Genomic DNA, 24,905 nt, shown 5'->3' with positions numbered 1-24,905 from the left:
AACCTCTTCTTGCATGATAATTATTAGGCACTAAAACAAATTTTACTGCAAGAAGTCTGTTGTTTTTTTAAGAGAGGCAGACATTACATAAGTTGGAGAGAAACTGACACGTGAAATGGAAAGAAAGACAAGAACAAGACAAACATAACTTCCCCAACTACTTCATAAAGAACTAGAAATTTACTTAGCAAAAGGATTGCTACCAAATACCTCCGTTTTGATTCTACTGTCAGATTTAACTGAGGCTCCCAGAATCGGTAGATGTTTCCATGAATATAAAAAGAAGATGTGGTATAATTGCCAATGAGACAACTCTTGAAAAGAGAACAAATAACACAGAAACTAACAACTATAGTTCACCCTACTGCTTTCAACAATGATCAAAGACAATACCATATCAGCTAAAAAAAAAAAAGCCCCAAAAAGACAAATGTAAAACATATCAAATGAGAAACAAATAGCTTAATTTATGTACAAAATAGTTAAAGAAAAACAAATATGTAGCACAGCAACAAACAACAACCATTGAATAACAGGCTCCTGACTTTGGACAGGCACATCTAAAATGTAATTTCCCCTTTAATTACTTAATGTAGCCTATCCTTCTTACTTCACAAGCTCCTTAACATACATTTTGATACATTGATACTGTATATATTCAAGCTCATTAATTAAACAAAAAAACTAAAACTTCTGTTAACACAGAAATTGAAAGTTTGACTTTAGATGTTTGAACAAGATAACCAGAAGAGAATGATGTACATCTATTTGATTACTATATACATATCTATCTTATTGAATGATAATGTCAAACACATCTGTCTATAGTATATCTTCAAGGAACCATCCAATCACCCATGGAGGATTGATGAGGTCATAATAACAAATCAAAAATACTTCAATTTGCTTTTTTTTGTTTTAAAAATATACAATCTGATTTAAAAGTAATTTCAATTCATTTTCTGTCAGCATTCTCAGATTGTCAATACATTATACACCTGTTATAAATAGGTCACAGTGACCTGATTGTTGATGGCTTTCTTGTATATTTCACAGATTGTTAGGAAGAAAAAAGGCATCATTCTGGAAAATAAACATTTTTCCTGTAAGATAAATATTTCTTGAATAAAACTCCTATATCCCAGCAGCAAAATAAATGAAACAAACAAGGGAAGAAGCTGATATTCTCACACGGAACTCTCTTTTAATCTGTCCTCTATCTTAAACTTTAACCTTCATAAAAATTCTATGTACCCAAACATTCTACTAATTGTTAGTTAAATGTGGATGTAATGACCATGCAATACAATTTCAACTATACTATTATCTTAGCATCACACTCCCCTATCAAAGTAAGACTCTTATTACAGAAACGATCCTCCATTTAAATTATTCATTACACAATTACATAACATGATTAAGTTCTGTTAAAAAGATAGCTTTTCTCTTTATCATACAAAATGTATATGACAAGAAGACTTTACCACCAGTAAAAAATAATTCAGTTATGAAAGGGGGATTGACTACTTTAATTTACAGCCTTCAACAACTTCAATTTCAAAACCTTAGATGTTCCCTTTAAATATATTTTACCAAAATTCATGTCATTTCAATGGTTGACCTGAGTAGATCTATGCTGTTCTACTTTGAAAAAGACAAAAAGTCTTATGTTACCACAGAACCACACACTTGTCACTTATTTAAACCATAAAAATTTGAAGAAAATATCTTTTGCCTACATTTAGCCCAATTTCTGAAAGCATGTGAGAGGAAATCCATTTTTTAGTCTCTGAAATAAATTGTAAATACTCTGATACAATAATACAATACTTTTTTTATAAAGCTTAGTTCAAATGCCACAGTTCAGGAGAAGGATCTGTACCAATATTGAATGGTGAAAAAAGAAAAACGAAAAAAACATTAAAGTTTTTAAGAATGTCTGTTTACTCAAATAGTTGGAAAGAAAAAAAGCTACGTTTTGATTTACACTTACATGACTTAAGAAATGTAAAAAAAAAATTTTTTGGTGCAGAGATAACTCAGAATATTAGTTAAACATAGGATCAGAGTGTTGAAGCTGTGAAGTAATTTGTTGTTATTGAATTTACTACAAGACTTTTGTTTTAGACAGACATTAACACAGAGTGGGTGTACTTTAACATGAACATTATCATGATTATATTTATGGAAACAGCATGCTATTGAAATAAACAAAAAGAGAACAACTATTTGTATATATATCAGACTGTTTCAATGAATGATGTGCTGAATCAGGAATACATTTACTGATTGATTAGTGGATGTGTAATGCCCCTTTCAGCACTATTGTTTTATTTCATGGTGTTAAGTTTTTATTGCTGGAAAGCCAGAGTGCCCAGAGATAGCTTTTCTACTTAATTTTGTAATTATCAAAATAAACCAATGAAATTTTTTTTTTAAACAGTCATCTACAATTGAGCAAAATAAAACAAAGTATTTGATTGTATGTTCTTGCACACCTGAGAAAACAGAATTTCATTTTTTTTGTTTATAAACAACAAATGAATACAAGGGGAACAACCAGAGTTTTTCTTCTACATTTTCTTATACTAAGAGAAATAACTCTTTTTGAAATCCCCTTGGAGCAATAACCCTTAAACTCAATCCATGATGCTTTCCTTTGTAGTATTGAACCTTGTAGTACAATTTCAGAGAGATCCATACACTTAAACACAAGTTATTGTCATGATTGTTTGGAAACTAGAAACATGCTTCTTTTTGGCCCCTTTAAATTCCTACATATTTTGGGCAATTAACCCAAAACTTAATCCCAGCCTCCCCTTTGTTATATGGTACATTGTGGTACAATTTCAGAGAGATCCATACAATTACACACAAGTTATGGTCTGGAAACTATAAAAATGCTTGTTTTGGCCCCTTTTTGGCCCTTATTTCCCAAACTTTTGCCCAATAACCCCTAAAACGAATCCAAACCTTCTACTTGTGATTTAAACATTGCTGTATAATTCAGAGCAATTGAAATACTTGTACACAAGTTATAATCCTGAAACTAGAAAAATGCTTGTTTTGGACCCCTTTTTGACCTCTAATTCCTAAACGGTTGGGACCACTCATCCCCAAAATCAATCCAAACCTTCCTTTTGGGGTATTGAACTTTCTGAAAACCATGTTTTATACGATCCCAAATTTGTTTGGGATCGTATAAAAATAGATGCAAACAACAGAATTAAAGGTGGAAATAAGCAAATAATTACGGTCCATTCAAGATAATTGTCTGTGTCTATTGAAAATAAGTTGTGATTGCATTAATATTGTGCATTTTAACTTCCTGTAAAATATAGAGTTATTGTCCTTTAAACCTAGTGGCAGGTAGAAATGCTACCAGAGAGAATGAGGAATAATAGATAAGGATGTGGTATGGTGGCCAAAAAGTCAACTATCCAACAATATCCATTCATAACATCAACTTTAAGTCATTGAGGAGACAATGAACCTTATCCACCAAATATAGAAGTCAGATGATATTAAGATACTGTTGACACTGAGATATATGCCACCTTATTGTCAATAGTGTTATTCATATTTTGATATTCATTCAAGGTAAATGAGCAATGACTGAGAGGAAGGGGCATCATTTACTCCATTGCAATAAACTAAACATGTTGGTTCAACACAAATAAAACAGTAGTCTTTTGGTTTTTTATGTTGTTGGTTTGCTGTCTTCAAATATTCACTCTTTTATTTTCTTTACTTGATAAACTTGATTTGTCGGTTATTCATAACATCGGTTGCAGTAGTATTTCTATTTAGTAGAATTTATTTAAGTATGTACACATGGTGACAAGCAAACCATTAAAGAGTATACAATATAAAGGAAAGCATTAAAGAGAGATGCTTTTATCCACAGTGTTATTTCTCCTTCAGTCAGTAACCTATAGCTCTGTTAAGTTTTATAGACCTATAAAAGTCATAATTAAGGCTATTCATAATAGAATTAACACAATATCAAAGTCAAAACACATTTACTTCTTATGTAGGTGTCTTATGTACTCTCAGTGTTATTTATATACATCACATCTAATAAATATTTTTTTTAATAAAAAGCATGGTAATATACTCAAAATCTGTTTAAAAAAAGTAATACAGCAGTTAAACAAGGGTGAAACATGGGATAATCAAAACTTCCATAGAACACTTTGTTAATATGGTGAACAATCAGCTATGCAAAACAATTAACTGAAGAGTTTTAACACTAGCACCAGAAACTGCCTTTAAATGAGGTGGTATTTCAGCAATAAATATGTTACCCCATTGAAAACTGGAACAGATCTAAGTGCAAAAGAGAAAGACAGAGCAAAGACAGAATCTAAAAGATTTTAGATTTTAGATTCACTAATTGTTTTTTAAATTTTGTATTCACTTTATTTATTTACTTCTTCTGATATCATCTTTGAAAATAATTTGATCAATTATAAATTTATCAAATTGGAAGGTCTCCAAGGATGAATTTTCCATTACAATTATTCCTCCTCACTGAGTCACTTTCTATAAAACAAAATACACCAGACCAACACTAATCAATGTCCTTATGGCTACTCAAATCTCTTTCATCTGCAACAAAATTTAATTAACTGGTAAACTGCATTCTTCAAGTTCTTTCTCATATATCCCATGACAGAAACAAATAAAAAATATTAAGATCAATTAAATTGTCTTTTGCATTTCAACTTTTATTAATATTTTATAGATTTTATAAAACATTAATGTAAAATCCTGTTTTATTTTATGTTCCCCAATAATTTAATTGTTTTTGCCTTTCACTGAGTTGTGTGATCATATAAACCTTCATCAATATAAAATAAGAAGATATGGTATGATTGCCGATGAGACAACTATCCACCAAAGACAGAACGATGTGGATGTAAGTGTAACGACCATAGGTCACCATACAACCTTCAACAATGAGGAGAAACCATAGGTCACCATACAACCTTCAACAATGAGAAGAACCCATAACTCACAAACCAAGAAGCTATAAAAGGTCACCATACAACCATAGGTCACCATACAACCTTCAACAATGAGAAGAGCCCATAACTCACAAACCAAGCTATAAAGGGTCACCATACAACCTTCAACAATGAGAAGAGCCCATAACTCACAAACCAAGCTATAAAAGGTCACCATACAACCATAGGTCACCATACAACCTTCAACAATGAGAAGAGCCCATAACTCACAAACCTAGCTATAAAAGGTCACCATACAACCATAGGTCACCATACAACCTTCAACAATGAGAAGAGCCCATAACTCACAACCCAAGCTATAAAAGGTCACCATACAACCATACAATAGGTCACCATACAACCTTAAACAATGAGAAGAGCCCATAACTCACAAACCAAGCTATAAAAGGTCACCATACAACCATAGGTCACCATACAACCTTCAACAATGAGAAGAGCCCATAACTCACAAACCAAGCTATAAAAGGTCACCATACAACCATAGGTCACCATACAACCTTCAACAATGAGAAGAGCCCATAACTCCCAAACCAAGCTATAAAAGGTCACCATACAACCACAGGTCACCATACAACCTTCAACAATGAGAAGAGCCCATAACTCACAAACCAAGCTATAAAAGGTCACCATACAACCATAGGTCACCATACAACCTTCAACAATGAGAAGAGCCCATAACTCACAAACCAAGCTATAAAAGGTCACCATACAACCTTCAACAATGAGAAGAGCCCATAACTCCCAAACCAAGCTATAAAAGGTCACCATACAACCATAGGTCACCATACAACCTTCAACAATGAGAAGAGCCCATAACTCACAAACCAAGCTATAAAAGGTCACCATACAACCATAGGTCACCATACAACCTTCAACAATGGGAAGAGCCCATAACTCACAAACCAAGCTATAAAAGGTCACCATACAACCTTCAGCAATGAGAAGAGCCCATAACTCACAAACCAAGCTGTAAAAGGTCACCATACAACCTTCAACAATGAGAAGAGCCCATAACTCACAAACCAAGCTATAAAAGGTCACCATACAACCTTCAACAATGAGAAGAGCCCATAACTCACAAACCAAGCTATAAAAGGTCACCATACATTACAACCTTCAACAATGAGAAGAGCCCATAACTCACAAACCAAGCTATAAATGGTCACCATACAACCTTCAGCAAAGAGAAGAGCCCATAACTCACAAACCAAGCTGTAAAAGGTCACCATACAACCTTCAACAATGAGAAGAGCCCATAACTCACAAACCAAGCTATAAAAGGTCACCATACAACCTTCAACAATGAGAAGAGCCCATAACTCACAAACCAAGCTATAAAAGGTCACCATACAACCTTCAACAATGAGAAGAGCCCATAACTCACAAACCAAGCTATAACAGGTCACCATACAACCTTCAGCAATGAGAAGAGCCCATAACTCACAAACCAAGCTATAAAAGGTCACCATACAACCTTCAACAATGAGAAGAGCCCATAACTCACAAACCAAGCTATAAAAGGTCACCATACAACCTTCAACAATGAGAAGAGCCCATAACTCACAAACCAAGCTATAACAGGTCACCATACAACCTTCAACAATGGGAAGAGCCCATAACTCACAAACCAAGCTATAAAAGGTCACCATACAACCATAGGTCACCATACAACCTTCAGCAATGAGAAGAGCCCATAACTCACAAACCAAGCTATAACAGGTCACCATACAACCTTCAACAATGAGAAGAGCCCATAACTCACAAACCAAGCTATAACAGGTCACCATACAACCTTCAACAATGAGAAGAGCCCATAACTCACAAACCAAGCTATAACAGGTCACCATACAACCTTCAGCAATGAGAAGAGCCCATAACTCACAAACCAAGCTATAACAGGTCACCATACAACCTTCAGCAATGAGAAGAGCCCATAACTCACAAACCAAGCTATAACAGGTCACCATACAACCTTCAGCAATGAGAAGAGCCCATAACTCACAAACCAAGCTGTAAAAGGCAATACAACAAAATATAAAACTGTACACATTTGATTCTGGTTAGGCTTTGCTGGGTACAATAAGGTCAAAAGAGATATTTTTTAGTCACCCTCATCTGTACATTATACAAATGCAGTGTAGTAATTTCCACTGAACCTTTATGAGCAATGTCCTTCCTGTTATATCATCTCTAATAACTTCCTTATGTCAACGGTTTTTGTGCACTGATTTATATTTCATCTGCTTACCAAGTTTACTGATATTTTATGATAGCAAATTCAATTTTTCTTTCACTTTTCAGCAAGCGGATAAGTTGAAGTTTTTCATTTTTGTTATTTTACTTTTTCTCCATTAGAGACAATATTATATGGCTAGAAGTGTTGTCCGATCAAAAAGACAATTTTTTTAAAAGATAAATTGAGCAATCTAGTTATTCTTATAAAAAGCACAATGCATTACACTTTCCAATTGAATTTTCAGTATTTTTGGATGATCAATTTGTCATATTCTAAGAGATTTGTGACTAAAAATTAATTTCTAGTGTAAACAAGACAGGTAATTAACTAACCTACCTGTTTATGACAGGTACTTTTACCTGTCAATCAATCAATCAGTAATTATCACGAAAATCCATGTCAAATATAGAAATAAAATACCTTTAGGGTAAAACAGATTGATGTAAATCTTAGTGAACTGCCCATCACAAGTAACAAGGCAGTGAATACTAATGAAAGGTCATGTCAAAGACATTACACAAGAAATTTAGCATAATAATATACAACATATATACAAATGATCCAGCACTGATCAAACACAATTTTTTCTTCTGCTCTTTTACATGTTTTACTAAAAAATAACATCATATGTTTTTATTTTTCGTTTTAAGTAGGGTTTCAGCTGAGAATCTTAATGACATACCCCCCCCCCCTCCCTGTCTCTTATCAACCATGTTTAAGAACTGTAAACTGCAGCTTGATTCTGTTTATCTTGACACAGTTTTGATCTTGAAACTCATCCAGTAAGTTTTAAGATGAAGAACAACAATAAAGCTAAATGGTTATTTGCCAGAAGTACTGCAGTCTACATTTCTGATGCACACTTGTCTCTTGTCCTTGATACAAGTTATTGCAAGGCAAGTAGTGTTTGTGTATATAGTCTACATAAAAAAAATCTCCCTTCATACTTTGTAAAAACCTTTGAATTTTAATAAATAACTAAGACGGTTATCCCCTTATCAAAGTAAATAAAAAATATTAGATGTGTCAACAAACTAAATCATTTAGGCTTCTGTAGAATTGACAAAATATTTAATCATCTCTTTAAAATTTGTATTACTGGTATTGACTTCAAACAGCTTTTTTAAAAGGAGGACATACATGGACTAAAACTTGACTGTAATAGGCAGTTATATATTTACTCAACAAATATTAAGTTGTAAAATTATGATAAGATATGAGTGTCTACTCCTCCTTATTAATTTCCTGTAAAAGGCTTTAAATAAACATTTACATGGACTTTACAGGTCTAACTTAAGTTCAGTCAATGGAAGAACTGTCCAATAAAACTGGTGAGAACTGAGCATATAATTAGATGTTTTTACAGTCTGACAGTATAATCTACTGTACTTTTTATGAATACATAATTACAGAAATCATGACCAGTAATGGTACTCCTCAAGTCGACTTTACATTTTTCTGTCTTGACTTAAGAATTATTTTTTTATTAAGTATCAATGTTTTCAGGAAGCAATATAATATACATGATATATAAGAGTAATTTAGACTATTTGACAATAGATGTGCATAATGTGATAATTTCGAGTTTTTAATTCAAGAAAATTTGTAAGAATAAAGTCAATATATATATCATGTAAATACTTTTCCCATAGCCAAATATAGCACATCCTTGGTAAGAAATCACCTCATCTGAACCAAACAGACAGACTATGATAAATAGACTTTATAATGATTCTTTACTTCAGGGATATTTTACTAAATTAGCTAATTTGTTACACATGTAAACTGTCAGAGCCAACATTTATCATTCAATATAAATAGATTTTTGGAAACTTTATCCAAAAACCCTGACTAAAATAAAAATAAACATTGACAAGAAAATTCAAAGCATGCATTTAAATTGCATAGATCCTATCAGACATTGTTGTTTTTGGGTTGCTGTTTCAGTAATTGTTCTATCACCTCTACAAGATGAAATGTGTTGATGAGAGGGAGACTGAGATTTGTTCATTGTTGAAGATTGGTACAGTGACCTCTAGTTCCTTAAATACAGGTCAGATGAACTCTGGTGGATTAAGTTGTCTCCTTGACCATCAAACCACATCTCTTTATCATGTTTATTATATCTATTGGTAATCTGTTATTGAAATAATATAATGGAATTGGTTAGTATCATTATATGTATACATATTATTTTGGCTTCATAATACATTGTAATACTATCATACATATTGACTTCTATAAAAAAAATCTATATTGCTTTGAAAAAATTCCTATCAAAATTGCACTGTACAATCAGTTTTGTTTTTAGCATATATCCTCAAAAGTCTATATTATACTGTTTTATAGATTTTGTGCCTTGCTAAACTATCAAGAATTATTTTTGTTTCAGTCACAGGATCACATGATACAGATTATAAGAATAATGATTACTGCAAAATTAATTCTATCTTGAAACCTTCTATTTCCTGGAGACCCAGTGCAGCCAGGATTATAAAAACTTATAAATGTAATATTTAACTCAAAAAGACCAATTAAATCTATATTTAATTAAAACTTACTTTATAATTAGTTGTTAGATATAATCTCTTTCATGAACTTGATGTTTCAAATGCTAGGAAGGAAATGTTACGATTTCCTGTGTCATTCCGTTTTCGACAGGGTTTTTTTCCACGCATTTTTTTATTTGTGTCACATCCTTATTAACATCATGTATTTGATTACTTCTGACGTTTTTGTTCATAAGGATTTTAAAATCCACGATTATAGAAAAATAAAATGACCAAAGCTATACCGCTAGCTTTTTTTTAAGTATGCATGAGGCAAACTTAATGTCCACACGAAACTCATCAGTAGCAACCATATCAAAGCATTTGAAGGCTAGAAGTTGAAATTTAAAAATTATAATTGCAGAGGAATGAAAACCAAAACTTCCCTGAAAGACAGCAATACTGTAAAGGGATGTGAACAAAATGAAATATTAGACAAATATAAATAAAATGGAAGTATATTAGACTTTATCATCTGACATCACATAGCAATGACAGGTGAAAAAGATGGTTATCCTTAATTTATTAACAGACACAAAATGACAGAGATGGCAAAATACATTTAAATTCTAATTATAAACAAAGTAAAGAAAAAAAACTGCAATCATTTGACATTATAGATAATTAATTACGTATTTCCTCTCCTTCAACATACCTGTCGAGTTGACGGAGTACAAACTCCTCTAGGACTACTTACCAAACTCCATATATACATGTTCAAGTATATTTAGTAAAATCCAACATGCACCACAAGTTTACTTTATAGAACTCCAGACATATCCTACCTTAACTTTAAAGACTTAAATACCTTTAAAATTCTAAGAGCCTTTATTCCTTTCATGCAGTCAGTGTGGACAATTAAGAAAACGTCACGGTTTTGTGCAGTTACATGCTACAGGCAATGTAAAGAAAAGGCATTAGACTGTGATAAAAGCAAGGTACTTTTAAAGTAAACTAATTTACCCAAACAACTATTGATAAAATGACAAGAAAAACTTAAATCCATCAAAATTAATAATCGGCTAACATATTTTATTAAAAATCAATTTATTGTATTGCCTGGCTGGTGTAGATATTGTATTACAGTTTCATATCTCTATTCAGCATGTTCAGGGAGTTCACATTGGGTACATCTGCAGCCACATCACATTTCATTTATTACTTTATTAAATTAAAAGTAATTATCTATTTCCAAAGGGAGGTTATTTTCATATCAACCAAACATCCGCTGACCTGATGAGACTACACCAGTATTAATACAGTATGAAAGGTTCAATACAATAAATAATCATCCATTCAGGTCTGTCAATATCAAATTGTAGCCAGCTTATCAAATAATATAGAGTCAAACCTGTTAATGAGGTCAGCAATATAGAGCCAAAACTCAAGGTAACGATCCTCTCCTGGATAAACCCCAAATCAAAGGGCACCTCTCTTTCAAGGTCAATTTTCTACTAGCTCTAACCACTATCTGATATTCAGGTTTAATTGTATTTAGGGGAGGAGAGGGCACCCAGGCAATAGTAGGAGTAGGATTAGAAAAGAGTCTGTGTTATACATATATGAAGCTCATAAAATAGGGGGAGGGGGACCATCCCCATAATCAGCCTATGAATACACAACAGTTGAACAGTTAATGCAGGTCAGGTTTAAAGACTTCAGACCAATAGATTTACTTTCTCTAACAGAACTACCATTATGAAGTGGCTTCAAACCTTGTAAAGAAAGGACAACTATTGTAAGATACATTTGAAGTTTTCACAATCTTTGGCAGTATCTTAGATGTAGGTGTTATATCAATCCTGATTACATGTTGGTAAGAGAAGTTAATTTGACAAGTAATCACCTTATAATGTCAACCCTTCCCCACATGCAATATCAGTAATTCTTACAACTGTCTATAGGAGATATTTTTAGCTAAATTATCTTTTTTTCACAAATGAAAGATGCGTAGATCTACATAAGAGAAAAGGGTAAAGCAGGTTTTTACATTTAGAAAGTTCTAAGAAAGAATCTTGGCACAACCTTTATCACATTAAAATCAAACAATTCCATGTCACAAATCACTAATTTACTACTCCCAAATAAACCTGGTTAATCAGACAGTAATCATACAACACAACAACAAACAAGAATGTGTCCAAAGTACACGGATGCCCCACTCGCACTATTATTTTACATGTTCAATGGACCGTGAAATTGGGTAAAAAATCTAATTTGGCATTAAATTAGAAAGATCACACCATAGGGAACATGTGTACTAAGTTTCAAGTTGATTGGACTTCAACTTCATCAAAAACTACCTTGACCAAAAACTTTAACCTGAAACTCACACTTTCATTTTCTATGTTCAGTGGACCGTGAAATTGGGGTCAACAATTTAACTTGACTGTAAAATTAGAAAGATCATATCATAAGGAAAATGTGTACTAAGTTTCAAGTTGATTGGACTTCAGCTTCATCAGAAACTACCTTGACCAAAAACTTTAACCTGAAACTCACACTTTCATTTTCTATGTTCAGTGGACCGTGAAATTGGGGTCAAAAGTTTAATTTGACTGTAAAATTAGAAAGATCATATCATAAGGAACATGTATACTAAGTTTGAAGTTGAATGGACTTCAGCTTCATCAAAAACTACCTTGACCAAAAACTTTAACCTGAAGCGGGACAGACGGACGGACGGACGCACAGACCAGAAAACATAATGCCCCTCTACTATCGTAGGTGGGGCATAAAAACAAGAAGGACATAAAAAAGGCAAACAAAAGGTCTCTGACCAATAAAAAGTCAAAATTTTCTAATGAATCAACTGATGAATTAAGAGGAAATTGTACATCAAAAACCTATTACAGGAATAGTTTAAACTACTGATTGTAGTTAGGTGCACAAACCATTATTATTTGATAACCTTTTTATGTTTCATCTGTTTAAACGTTAAACAAAGAACAGTCTAGTTTATTTTTTAAAATTAACCTAACCAGATCAAAGTGCTAAGTCAGTGTATGTACAGACTACTTATTGACTCACTTATTGCTACAAACAAAATAACCTTGAGAAGGTACACCCACCCCCCTAAATTTTCTAAAGTAAATTTTTTTTCTCAATTTTCTTTAGTTTTTTTCAGGTGTTCATGGACTTATCAGTATGCCAGGCTAAAAACTTACTTTTAAAACTGTCTAATTATCCTTCAGAAATTGAAATTCTCCTTTTTAAATGATCCTTGAGAAATTCTCCTTTTTAAATGATCCTTGAGAAATTATCCTTTTTAAATGATCCTTCAGAAATTATCCAGGTGGTCAATTAACTCAGGAAGATTTATTATCTTCTAAATACACATTCAAACTGTGTCAGTTCAACTTAATTTAAATTCACTCAAATTCTGTCATTCTATCAAAAGAAAGTAGCTGAAAACCTATCTAAATTATGTTTGTAATGTTCAATCAAGCTGAAATACACAAGAATAATTTCTGTAAATTTCAAGATCAATTTATCGTTAAAAACTGATTCACACAGACATGACAGAAAAAAGAAAGCTTTATCAATGGAAATAAGTTTCCGTTGTTTGATCAATATTTATAAATCACAGGTGCTATAATCCAGGTGATATCTATCTGTTTGTATGATACAGATGTTTTACGATAATCTTATAAAAACTTGTATCAAAATAAACACAATGAAGAATTGCACATCATACTAATAATCGCTCTCGTTAAACATTCATCAATGATTTACCGAAGTCTGGCTTGTTTAAGGATGGTTGACTTCCAATAAATCCATACGTTCTATATCAATAATATTTACGATATAAAAGTTTTCATATTAGACATTATATTTCTATCTCCCATCCAGATGTAAGATTTAGAATTAGATAGGAGAGTTATTGACTTCTCTAACACTGAACCAGCCAATTATACAGATGTGCAACAAAAATCTAAAACAACTTGCACTACATTTTTGTGGAGTAGAAATTCAGCTTGAGGCTGACGAAAAGCTTAAGTGCTACACCTGTAAAAACTTCTAAATGCCTTCAGCAGTGTAACCTTGTTTGTGAAATCTTACTCCTATAACTGTCCAATCCTAGGACTTAAATACACATTATACTCAACACATTAAAAATATTATATTGACTGTTTATAGCTTTTTCTATAAACTTTTTTATCCACATAGGAATTAAATCCATCAAAGTTATGGGAAATTAACATCCTCAATGTCAAAACCTGTACTTCAAAAACGCTTTGTAGGCACTTGATAAATTGTTAGGTATAGAAATGTAATTATCTATGGTAAGCAATAACTACCACTATTTAACATGTAACAATGAAAATAACTGCACTGTTAAATAATGTACTACACATTCAATGCAAATCTTTGTAAGTTGTAAACAAACTGTCAAATAGGAAGTCAAATGTGCATGTGCAGAGTTCAGAGTTTAAGATTTAGATCATTAGACTAAGGAATGTTATAGTAAATAATTAGTGTGTAAATTTCACACACTTTGTCAAGACAACTGGTGTTAAAGTAAGCTCATTAAGATTATTTTATCTAACAAATGATCCCCTTTGATAAGTAAAGTCACTTCAGAGAAGCTTTATCACTAAGTCTTATCTTTTTAATTTAAGTGAAGAAAATCTGTTCAACATAGGTGTTCTTAGAGTGTATTAGAACTTATGTTACACTTGGGAAGGGGAGAGAGTCAGCTGTGGCACAAACTTTCAAGTCATTAATGTTTGAAAACCTCAAATTATAACTGGACCAAATACTAACATGTACATGTATTTCCAAAATGTAGGTGAAAATACACAGACCCTACCTTAATCTGCTTATCATTCAGGTTAATTGGTTTTTAAAAGTTATAATTGACTTTCAGGGTTTTTCTTTGTGGAATAAAGTAAATTCTTAAATTTAGATGATTACACTATAGATTTTTATCTTTTAGATACATAAATAAAATATATTATACATACTCACATTTAGTTATGTAATAGACAATCAAAACTTTAGATAATAAAAAATAATGACAATGCCTCAGGTTTCATTAAATACAAAACATGATGTTTTACCAATGTTATAAGAGTTTGCTGAGAGAAGAATTCATGCTATCTATCTACATGTATATACCTATCACAATCTGGAAGGTTAATACAAACAATATTGCTTTACAGAACAAAAACACTTTTTTCTGTCTGTAAACTTCCCAATTATAACAAATTCAACAATTCAATAAAAAGAAAAAAATAATTGTTTTTATTTCTTTTTTTTTTCATTAAACAAAACAAAACATAACTTTAGTCGACTTACCCTGCCTTTACAACATTGGTGAAAATATAATAAAATGTCCTTGGTGTAAAACTTAATTTAGTTATGTTTACTTTCTGTCTAACTTTTAAACCACATTCACAATTGTAAAGTTAAAGAAATAATCTGTTTTTAAATATATATCATTCACAAGTTTGTATTAGCTTTGGGGGATGTATACTACAGGGTCAAAGTTCATACAACTTGTTGTCAAATTGACATGATCAATCATTGAGAAATAGGAAGTATGTCTGATTCTCTGATAAAGGAGTTACATTGAATTAGTCTTTAATTAATAAATACATGTCAGTCTCAGGGTTACAAATCATGTGCATGTTCTCATGGTCATTTTGTTGACATGGTGCTAACAGATTTGAGAAACATGGGCCTTATTACAGTTGCATTTCAAATTGCTGCTATCTTGTATTATGAAAAACAGTTAATGATTTAGCTAGGTGCAGAACATCTTTTTTATCAAAAGTTAACCTAAGGCACCAATCACTATTTTGTTTATTATGGCCCTTGGATTCACCTGTTGTAAAATTATTCACTTAACATGTTAATTTAAAAAAAAAATAGCATTAGTCCCAAGAGTTTCTCTTTTAATATGCATGATATGCAATTGAAAATAAAATAAACTCCAGTAAAAAAGAGCCAATTTTCTAACTATTCATGCAATTAACAAAAAAATATATACATCTTTATCAACCTATTAAGGCTGAAGAATTGTTGAAAACTTTGTGAAGACTATTTTGTTTGTGTCATTAGGTTGCTGTCTCTTAGTATTCCCTTTTATTCCCAATTGTATCAGATTTTAGTTCTTAAACAAATTATAGCATCCCCTCCTGCCAACCTCATACTTACAATTATTCCTGTCTTTAAGCTATCTAAATGACCTACCTTTTTGTTTACTACATGTAGTTTAACCTAAATAATTTATCAATGTTTTTATAGTTCTTATCACAATATTATCATACTGTCAAAATGAAGTTGTCCCCCTTTGTTCAACACTTTCTTTATAATACCCAGTTAGTTTTACTAGGCAAATGTTTTAAGAAGGAAACATCATGAAAACCTAAATACAGCTTAAACTGGACTCATTACAGTCATTAAATAAGAATAGAATGCTTCTCTCTGTACTTTCATTTTGGTGTAAACGCATTGACCGAAGAACATTTTTTTATGAAGGATGGAAGTTATTTAAAAAAGGCTAATGATTGGGTAATTTAAAAAAAAGATTCAATTAAATATCATACATTTTAAAAACAAATTTCCCAGAATATGCCAAAGACTAATAAATACAGTATGGGGTTTGTGTTGTTTATTCTTTAGTTTTCTGTGTTGTGTCATGTGTACTATTGTTTGTCTGTTTGTCTTTTTCATTTTTAGCCATGGTGTTGTCAGTTTATTATGTTTTATGAGTTTGACTGTCCCTTTGGTATCTTTCGTCCCTCTTTTACACAAGCTTCTATAACTTTTATTAAGTTTTAGTTCAATCTGTCTATAATCAAATGTATGATTCTATATAATTCTTAGAGTATTGTTTCAGTAAATCTATTTCTGTTCTATAGATAAAACATCTCTGTGATTTCAATCAGAATAAGAAATAGAATATATATAATAAGATAAGTAAGCAATGGATTTCTCATTATATATGTCTAGACAGGTATATCAATGGTCAAATCTAAATTACCTCTTCTTTATCAATAAACATCTGACCAAGTCTTAATGTGTCAATATCTATCAGATAATATCTTTGATTTCAGATGTAAACATACAATTTCACTACTAATTATCAGTGTCCTGACCGAAACATAACTCTATATCTGTTTCATTGGGGCAGTCAATATTTCAAATCTAAGATCTTCTGTACTCGAGAGGATTTTTATGCTGGATGACAGTTGGCATCTCTAAGGCAGGGGTTTAAGTTTGTTTTAAAGAAAGAAAAGGTCTAGCACCACCTGGGCCATTTAAATTTTCAAGCAAAAGACCGGGGACACCACCTTCAGAAAGTCAATAGCCCAGTATCATACATCAATATCAAGGATGGGAAGTCCTAAAATGCAGAACTGAGCAGAGTGATACAGACAGTATGAGGACAGATAAATAATCATTCAATTCAAGGATGCCAAGACAACTTTCACAGATTTCTACGCAATGTCTGTAGAATGGATGGACAAAATGACACAAAGCAACAAGCCATTACTAGACCTACTTTCACTGTCAACAACACTGGTACAATACAATAAATACTTTAGATACTAACATCTTGCTATTCATTAACTAATTTCAAATCTGTTAAAAAATCTTACTAGTTTACTGATAATATGGATAGGTATTTTCATGCATGGAGTAGTTACCAGTTTGACTGTTTAGCCTTCCATTCAGTCAGACCATTAACAATTACAGGCTAGGTCTGGTCTTGAAATGTCATACAGGAAATTGTTTTGAACATTTCTCTTGCAATATCAAAACTTAAACATTACAAGGAAAAACTGACAAACTGTTTCCACCCCTTTCAATCTTCCAAACATATTTTTAAATGAGAACTCATAATAAAACACTTCAGTTGAGGCATAAATTTTTTTCCCCTTTTTCAAATATAACAAATAGCCATTTATTATTATTTCTATAAATATATCATTACAAAATTTCAATGGTTTTACTATGCTGTAAAAACAATGTTTTCATTATTTTATTCAATTAACTTTGTAAAACAATAAACTTTTTTTTGTTATTATTACAGATAGAGTAGCTGTTTATATTTATTGTTTACTGTCTAATCTAGTAGCTATATATAGTTAAGTCTAATTACTCACCCCTCCCCCTTTTTTTAAGAAGGAAAGATAAGAAAATTAAGTAACAGATTAATGTTAATCTGATTCAAAATATAGTAAAAATATGTCAAACCTTTGACCTTTATAAAAATATTAAAAAATAAGAAATAAACTAAACCATGTTATGAACTGGGTAGTTATGGGAAGAACATTGAGAAGGCATTACCATGCATAATGTTAACGGAAGAAAAATGGAGAAACCAGAACCACAATAAACAAAAATACAACAATACAGTTCTCAACAAATCTTATCACAATAGTTCTGAAAAAACTAAAGTTCATATGTAAATGCAATTTTTGAAATATCTATTCCAAGTCTGTGATTTCTCTTACATAAATCTAAAACAAAAATATCAGCATTTATACCATGTATACCAACTTTCTTTTTTTTTCATAGTGAAACTTTAAAATGGGCTAGCAAACAAGAATGATTATTTTTATTTAATTCTGTCCAATATATCATGCTACATTCTGACCAAATGAAAGGTACATTACTAAGATAATTTTGTTGAGAACTGTTTTAACATTGAACATTACAAAATGATCTTTGACTTACAGCTAGAAGAATCTCCGTTACTCAAAGCAGCTTAAAGCAGGGATAAAACATCTGATTAAAAATAAGTAAAAATAAAGCAGTTATCTCCCTTCATCATACACAACACAAAACAAGAGATGCTGTCTTACATTCTCGTTTGATACTGTCACACAAAACTCTTGAAAAAAAAACTTTCCCTTGTGGACCTCTAAATTCTACTGCAAAGTGTAAAATTTTGAAAAGGCAGCTATTACTGTTTGTAATTTAAAAAGGCGATATAAATGGCAAAGATGCTAGTATTAGATATGCCCAAACGAAACATACTTCAGTTCTTGCGAGGGAGTGCGATATCTACAGGATTTCTACAATTTTCGAAAAACTAAAGATAATTACTTCAATCTCCCAAGAAGTAATGGTCATAAAAAATAAATCAGAAAAAAATGGGTACCCTCCATTGAGTTTGCTGCGCCTTCTTCCGCCATCTGGATAACCTGTAAAAATTATCCAAATGTGTACAGGGAGTTAGAATCCTATTCTTAAAAGTTAGCATTGTCTTGGTAGAAAAACTTGAGATTTTTGTGTTAAATAAGGGCCTCTTTGAAAGACACTAATGTCCAATGTGCATCTGGTGCAGAAAAAAAGGGTTTCATAAAAAATTTACAATGTTTCTCACCTGGAAAATACGCAAAAATAATTTGAATGTGCTCACAAAGCTAGCTTCAATGTATATACAAATATACTGGCAAAGTTGAAAACTATAGGAGATTATAAAACTAAAATGCTTCATCAATTACTGAAAATTAACTAAGATTCAGCATCTGGAAACTAAAAATCATTTGAATGTGTACACAAAATTAGAAGCACATCTTTAATGTGTATTTATATATTCCAAAAGGTTTTCGGTGACAAACTGTAAGAGAAGCTATTTACAGGGAATGAGTTATTGTAATGTCAACTTTATACTCTTTCCTAATTCATAAATCTTATGTTGCTTGCTTACACCTCTGTATAATTGTTGCTGCATTTGATAAATTTTGCAAATAAATCAGCAAAAATTCCACATCATGCATTAAACACAAAAACTGTGCTGCATATTATGTTTCAGTGCAGAGAAATAAAATTACAAATTGCTCACACAAATCAAAGTTTTACTGAAAAAGAGAATAAAAAAGAGAAGATTTTAGCAAGAGGGAGAAAAAAGGAAGAACATTTGAATTTTGAAAGAATAATTTAGAACATTGTATATAGGTAAAAATAAGGACATCTGGTAGTTGACCAAAAAATACAATATAAATTGATATAAATAACCTTGTACAAAGAAAACTTAAGAAAAATTAAATTATTTAATATCTATACATATATCAACTGGTCATAACAGAAATCAGATTGAATTCTATCTCCAAAATTTGAGTATAAGATTATTAGCTGTGGTAAAGCTATCGCCTATTAATATAAAGGGTACATGTAACTTTTCAGCTTCACATTTTCCTCTTGATAAAAATGTGAGTAAACCAAGGGTAAAACTTGATGCCCCTCCTCTACGACAGGCACATAATAAAGGTATTATCAATGTAATTAAGCCAAGGTGACAAAAGTGAGACATAATAGACACATAATTTTATGGTTAACCTACCAGCAAAGGGTTCCAGGTCATCTCCTACTAACACCTCTTGTCCGCCACTACCAGTGCTGGTCCGCGATGACTTCCGTAAAACAACAACTTCTTCTTCATCTTTCTTGTCATGTGACCTCCTTTCACTTTCATTTTCAATGTGTTCTGTACTTTCCTTTTGTTTTACAGGAACATTATCCTTAACTTTATGTAACTCTGTCTGATCACTTATTTCTTTGGTATTTGCTTGAGATAAATTATCCCCAGAAGTTTTTCCGTCCATAACTAAATCTTCTGTTATAGTCTCTATATCTCTTGATGATCTCTTATTCTGAAAATACACAAAAATGCAGATATAAAATATATACTTGTCTCATTCTTGGATGATCTCTTATTCTGAAAATACACACAAAATACTCAAATCATATGAAGAGTTATCTTCCCTTCTATAAAATGTAATATTGTTTTTTTCTCTTTCTAGATTTCTTACTTTGAAAGTACACCAGGTTACAAGAGCGCAATTATTCGTAATGCATTTTCCATAGGGTACCACTAGTGTTCCGTATTTTTTTTCTCGAAGACTACCCCAACTAGGGAAAAACGGGTAGCAGTTCCTGTTACTAGAAATGCCAGTGTTGCATTACAACTAAAAAAATATATAGGGTCATGCGGCTCAAATTGACTTAAAATGCAGTCGAAAAAGATCGCCTACTTTTTTCGCTTAATGAAAAAGGCATATTTTTAATGGGTCCGACGTACAGAAATGGAAGATATTTTCTATACTTCGTAAAATGTGAATATGATTTTCGGCAATTTTGAAATCTAATTGGATAAGCTTTCGATTAAATATAATTCCAATCCTGTATCAACCAATCAGAAGCCGTATAGGATTCTATTCTGAGTACCATCTTGGGGTAAAAAACTTGCCGGTAAAATGTAAACAAATAATTGCGCTCTTGTAACCTATACGGTAGTGAAAAAAAATTCCGAAAATTAAGCGCCCGGGTCAAAAGTCGCGCTAGTGTCTATCTAGATAATATCACATCTTCAAAACATTATCTGATCACTCTCTGATTTTGGAGAACTAGTTTTTGCAAGCCGATCAGGCCAAAAATTGGAACTGATTTTTTCACCAAATACGGTACTGTTCAAAGAGATATGAAGATAATGTTAATTTACTGGCCTAATTTTTCGAAGGTCATCCAGCACTGATCATATTGTCGACAAAACCGTTCTGATATGGAAAAGCTACATCGAATTTTGAAGAATGGCTTTATATGAAACCATTTCTTGAAAAAACACGTTTTTGAAACAGACTATAGTTTTTCCAAATTTTGAAAATATGATAATATTACTACTTTGGCAAGAGAAACTATTCTTGGACTACAATATTCAATGCCAAGATTATTTTTTCTACTTTGCAATGTAACCAAATCGTTGGTATTTGCTTAGGGACCCTTTTGGCCAATTTTCACGAAATTAGCTTTTTGCTAGAACAGCAACTGAGACATGGTCATTATGGTTAAAAGCCAAAATTTACCTACAAATTCAAGATAAACACATGCTTTTTCCGATAAAAACAGTAAAAATCACAAAAACGTTTTATTCTCTTCATACTTTGTCGACATTCGAGCCCACCCTAGATTTAGATACAGAAATCAATACAAATAGGAAACAGACTATAGCATGAATTCACGTAGATGAAAAGTCCATTTGACCCCATTTCTCACTGTTTCACATTTTTTCCGAGCACAATGACAATTTTTGATATTTTTCAAAGCCTTATTAAAAAAAAGTGTCATTTCTCTATAGGTTACAAGAGCGCAATTATTGGTAATGCATTTTCCATAGGGTACCACTAGTGTTCCGTATTTTTTTTCTCGAAGACTACCCCAACTAGGGAAAAACGGGTAGCAGTTCCTGTTACTAGAAATGCCAGTGTTGCATTACAACTAAAAAAATATATAGGGTCATTCGGCTCAAATTGACTTAAAATGCAGTCGAAAAAGATCGCCTACTTTTTTCGCTTAATGAAAAAGGCCTATTTTTAATGGGTCCGACGTACAGAAATGGAAGATATTTTCTATACTTCGTAAAATGTGAATATGATTTTCGGCAATTTTGAAACCTAATTGGATAAGCTTTCGATTAAATATAATTCCAATCCTGTATCAACCAATCAGAAGCCGTATAGGATTCTATTCTGAGTACCATCTTGGGGTAAAAAACTTGCCGGTAAAATGTAAACAAATAATTGCACTCTTGTAACCACCAAAAATAGTCTCTGATGAAGTTCTCTCCCCTTATATAAACTGAAAATGTCTCTATATCTCATGAGGTTCTCTAATTCTAAAAAAAAACACAAAAAATACTTAGTCTCCTTGAGTTATCTCCCCTTATAGAAAATGTGCAATAATCTTATATTTCTCTGCATTTTTCATAGGAAATTAACAAATGGATAAAAATAATAACAGATCCCCTAAAGCAAGAGAGAAATTTGATAATAAATAGGATGATTAAAAACTTAGTTCACATGTGAGGAGAGATCTTTCTATTTTGTACTCACTAAAGGCTTTATAATATATCATGTAGAATTAATAATATGTTGATGCAAATAACAACTGGACAGTCATCTGTGTGCATCTTAAAAGGGTTTATTGATATTGTTATATATATTGATATACTTGTTTTTGTTCGATTGTATTTGAATTATCTCCCCTTGACTTCGGTGTCTATCATATAGACTCTGGTCTATCAATTGATGTCAATGGTTTCTGATTTCTGGTGTGAATGTGTTTTGTCAATGGTTTGTTTTGTCAATGGTTTCTGATTTCTGGTGTGAATGTGTTTTGTCAACGGTTTCTGATTTCTGGTGTGAATGTGTTTTGTCAATGGTTTCTGATTTCTGGTGTGAATGTGTTTTGTCAATGGTTTCTGATTTCTGGTGTGGATGTGTTTTGTCAATGGTTTCTGATTTCTAGTGTGAATGTGTTTTGTCAACGGTTTCTGATTTCTGGTGTGAATGTGTTTTGTCAACGGTTTCTGATTTCTGGTGTGAATGTGTTTTGTCAATGGTTTCTGATTTCTGGTGTGAATGTGTTTTGTCAACGGTTTCTGATTTCTGGTGTGAATGTGTTTTGTCAATGGTTTCTGATTTCTGGTGTGAATGTGTTTTGTCAACGGTTTCTGATTTCTGGTGTGAATGTGTTTTGTCAACGGTTTCTGATTTCTGGTGTGAATGTGTTTTGTCAATGGTTTCTGATTTCTGGTGTGAATGTGTTTTGTCAATGGTTTCTGATTTCTGGTGTGAATGTGTTTTGTCAACGGTTTCTGATTTCTGGTGTGAATGTGTTCACTGGCAGACCTATTTGGAAAATCACCGTGATTTTTGTAAAAAAATCGGTGTTTTTTGGCCAATCTGCGCGGAACGGATAATAAATAGAGGTTCATCGTAAATATTCCGTTTTACAGAATATTTTGCGGTTCTCCGGAGATTTTCCGTGTCTCAGGGAATTATCCGTTTGTCCGATAAAACAGGTGTGTATTGAGTCATTGATAGAACCAGTGATGCGTGAGCGACGGTTATTAAAAGGTCGGTTGTATAATCCGTTATGCGTGAGCGACGTTCAATCATTAATTGATCGTTGTATAATCCGTTAAGTGTGAGGGACGGTTGTATTGAGGTACAGATTGTGATATATGTAGAAGTTTACAGAACTACTAGTATCATTAATCGATTGAGATATAAGGAATTTTCAAAAATTTATTGTTTCTGTAAATTTAGAGAGAAACAGATTATATATTTCTCGGGGTTAAGGTTTACTTTTATGATGGAAAAATACATGTGTATTTCTGAGGACGCAGATCATTTAAACTTCATTGGCAAATAGGAATTTTTAAAACGGTCTTGATCACCTGCTGATCTATTAATCTTTCAGAATGAAATGCACATTTATACCTCTTGGGGTTGAAGGCATATATTAGCAAAATTAACAATATGCTACGATGAGATAATAACAAGTTACGAATTTTAGTCCGAATGTGTATATATATATATGAGCATATGGACATACATTCATCTTTATAATTAATCAGTTCATCTGTCATTTGTTTTATTAAATTACTTTTCAATTGTGGTATAAATACAATTTTATCATTGTGTAAGACGATTTGAGAATAATGCTTTCATCGTAAATACTTCAGAAATTATAATTGATTCAAGAACCGTTTATTGGAACAAAAATAAAATGAACGGCCTGGAGGAAGTTCTAACCTTAGTTGATATCAGGGGTCAATTGGTATAGCAGTATGTTACGTAATACAACGATCGTCGATGCATAATATGCATATGTATGTATATAGTATGCATGCAACTGGATTTCGACAACTCGTGGGTTGTCTTTTAGACAAAGAAGTTCCATTTTAAAGATATGAAAGTACGTCAATGCACGTCTTGTAAACTAATCTGTTACTTTTTGAAATATAAATAAGTTATATTTAAAAGGTTGGATGGTTATTTCACACGTATCAAAGTTCTTCTGTCATCATTACTGTTTTTCAATTATCTTTTGAGAGTTCGATCTTAAAACTAAGTTCGTCCTGACATTTATGGAATATTTGCCACTGGAAGTTAAACAACCAACAATCAATCATCTTATTACAAAATTTAAAATATGCCTGAGCGATAATATTCTTTTAAATTTTAATGTGAAAGACAGTTTCTCCATTTATAAGAAGGCACTTCCAGGTCTAATGTTAAGTGTATCTACATCCCGGGATTGAGATTTATTTACTATACTAGCAAAAAA

The 24,905-nt window shown here is 32.0% G+C and overlaps 1 protein-coding gene across 5 annotated transcripts in view; it reads right to left on the bottom strand.

Annotated features, from left to right (window-relative positions):
• Positions 1-24,905, bottom strand: part of LOC139529708 (ankyrin repeat and sterile alpha motif domain-containing protein 1B-like) — a 110,318-nt gene that overhangs the window by 39,684 nt on the left and 45,729 nt on the right. For 3 of the 5 annotated variants that reach the window (XR_011665877.1, XR_011665878.1, XM_071325562.1), the window contains exon 13: positions 20,119-20,428. Coding sequence is in view for 2 of the 5 variants with exons in the window: in XM_071325562.1 (XP_071181663.1) it covers positions 20,119-20,428 (310 nt within the window). In the remaining 3 variants the exon portion in view is untranslated. Of the gene's footprint in view, positions 1-18,506; positions 18,537-20,118; positions 20,429-24,905 lie in introns of all 5 variants that reach the window. The other 2 variants (XR_011665876.1, XM_071325560.1) reach the window with 1 other exon arrangement.

This window comes from Mytilus edulis, chromosome 7, assembly GCF_963676685.1.
Source record: "Mytilus edulis chromosome 7, xbMytEdul2.2, whole genome shotgun sequence".
NCBI lineage: Eukaryota > Metazoa > Mollusca > Bivalvia > Mytilida > Mytilidae > Mytilus > Mytilus edulis.
This window is presented reverse-complemented; position numbering and strand designations above follow the sequence as displayed.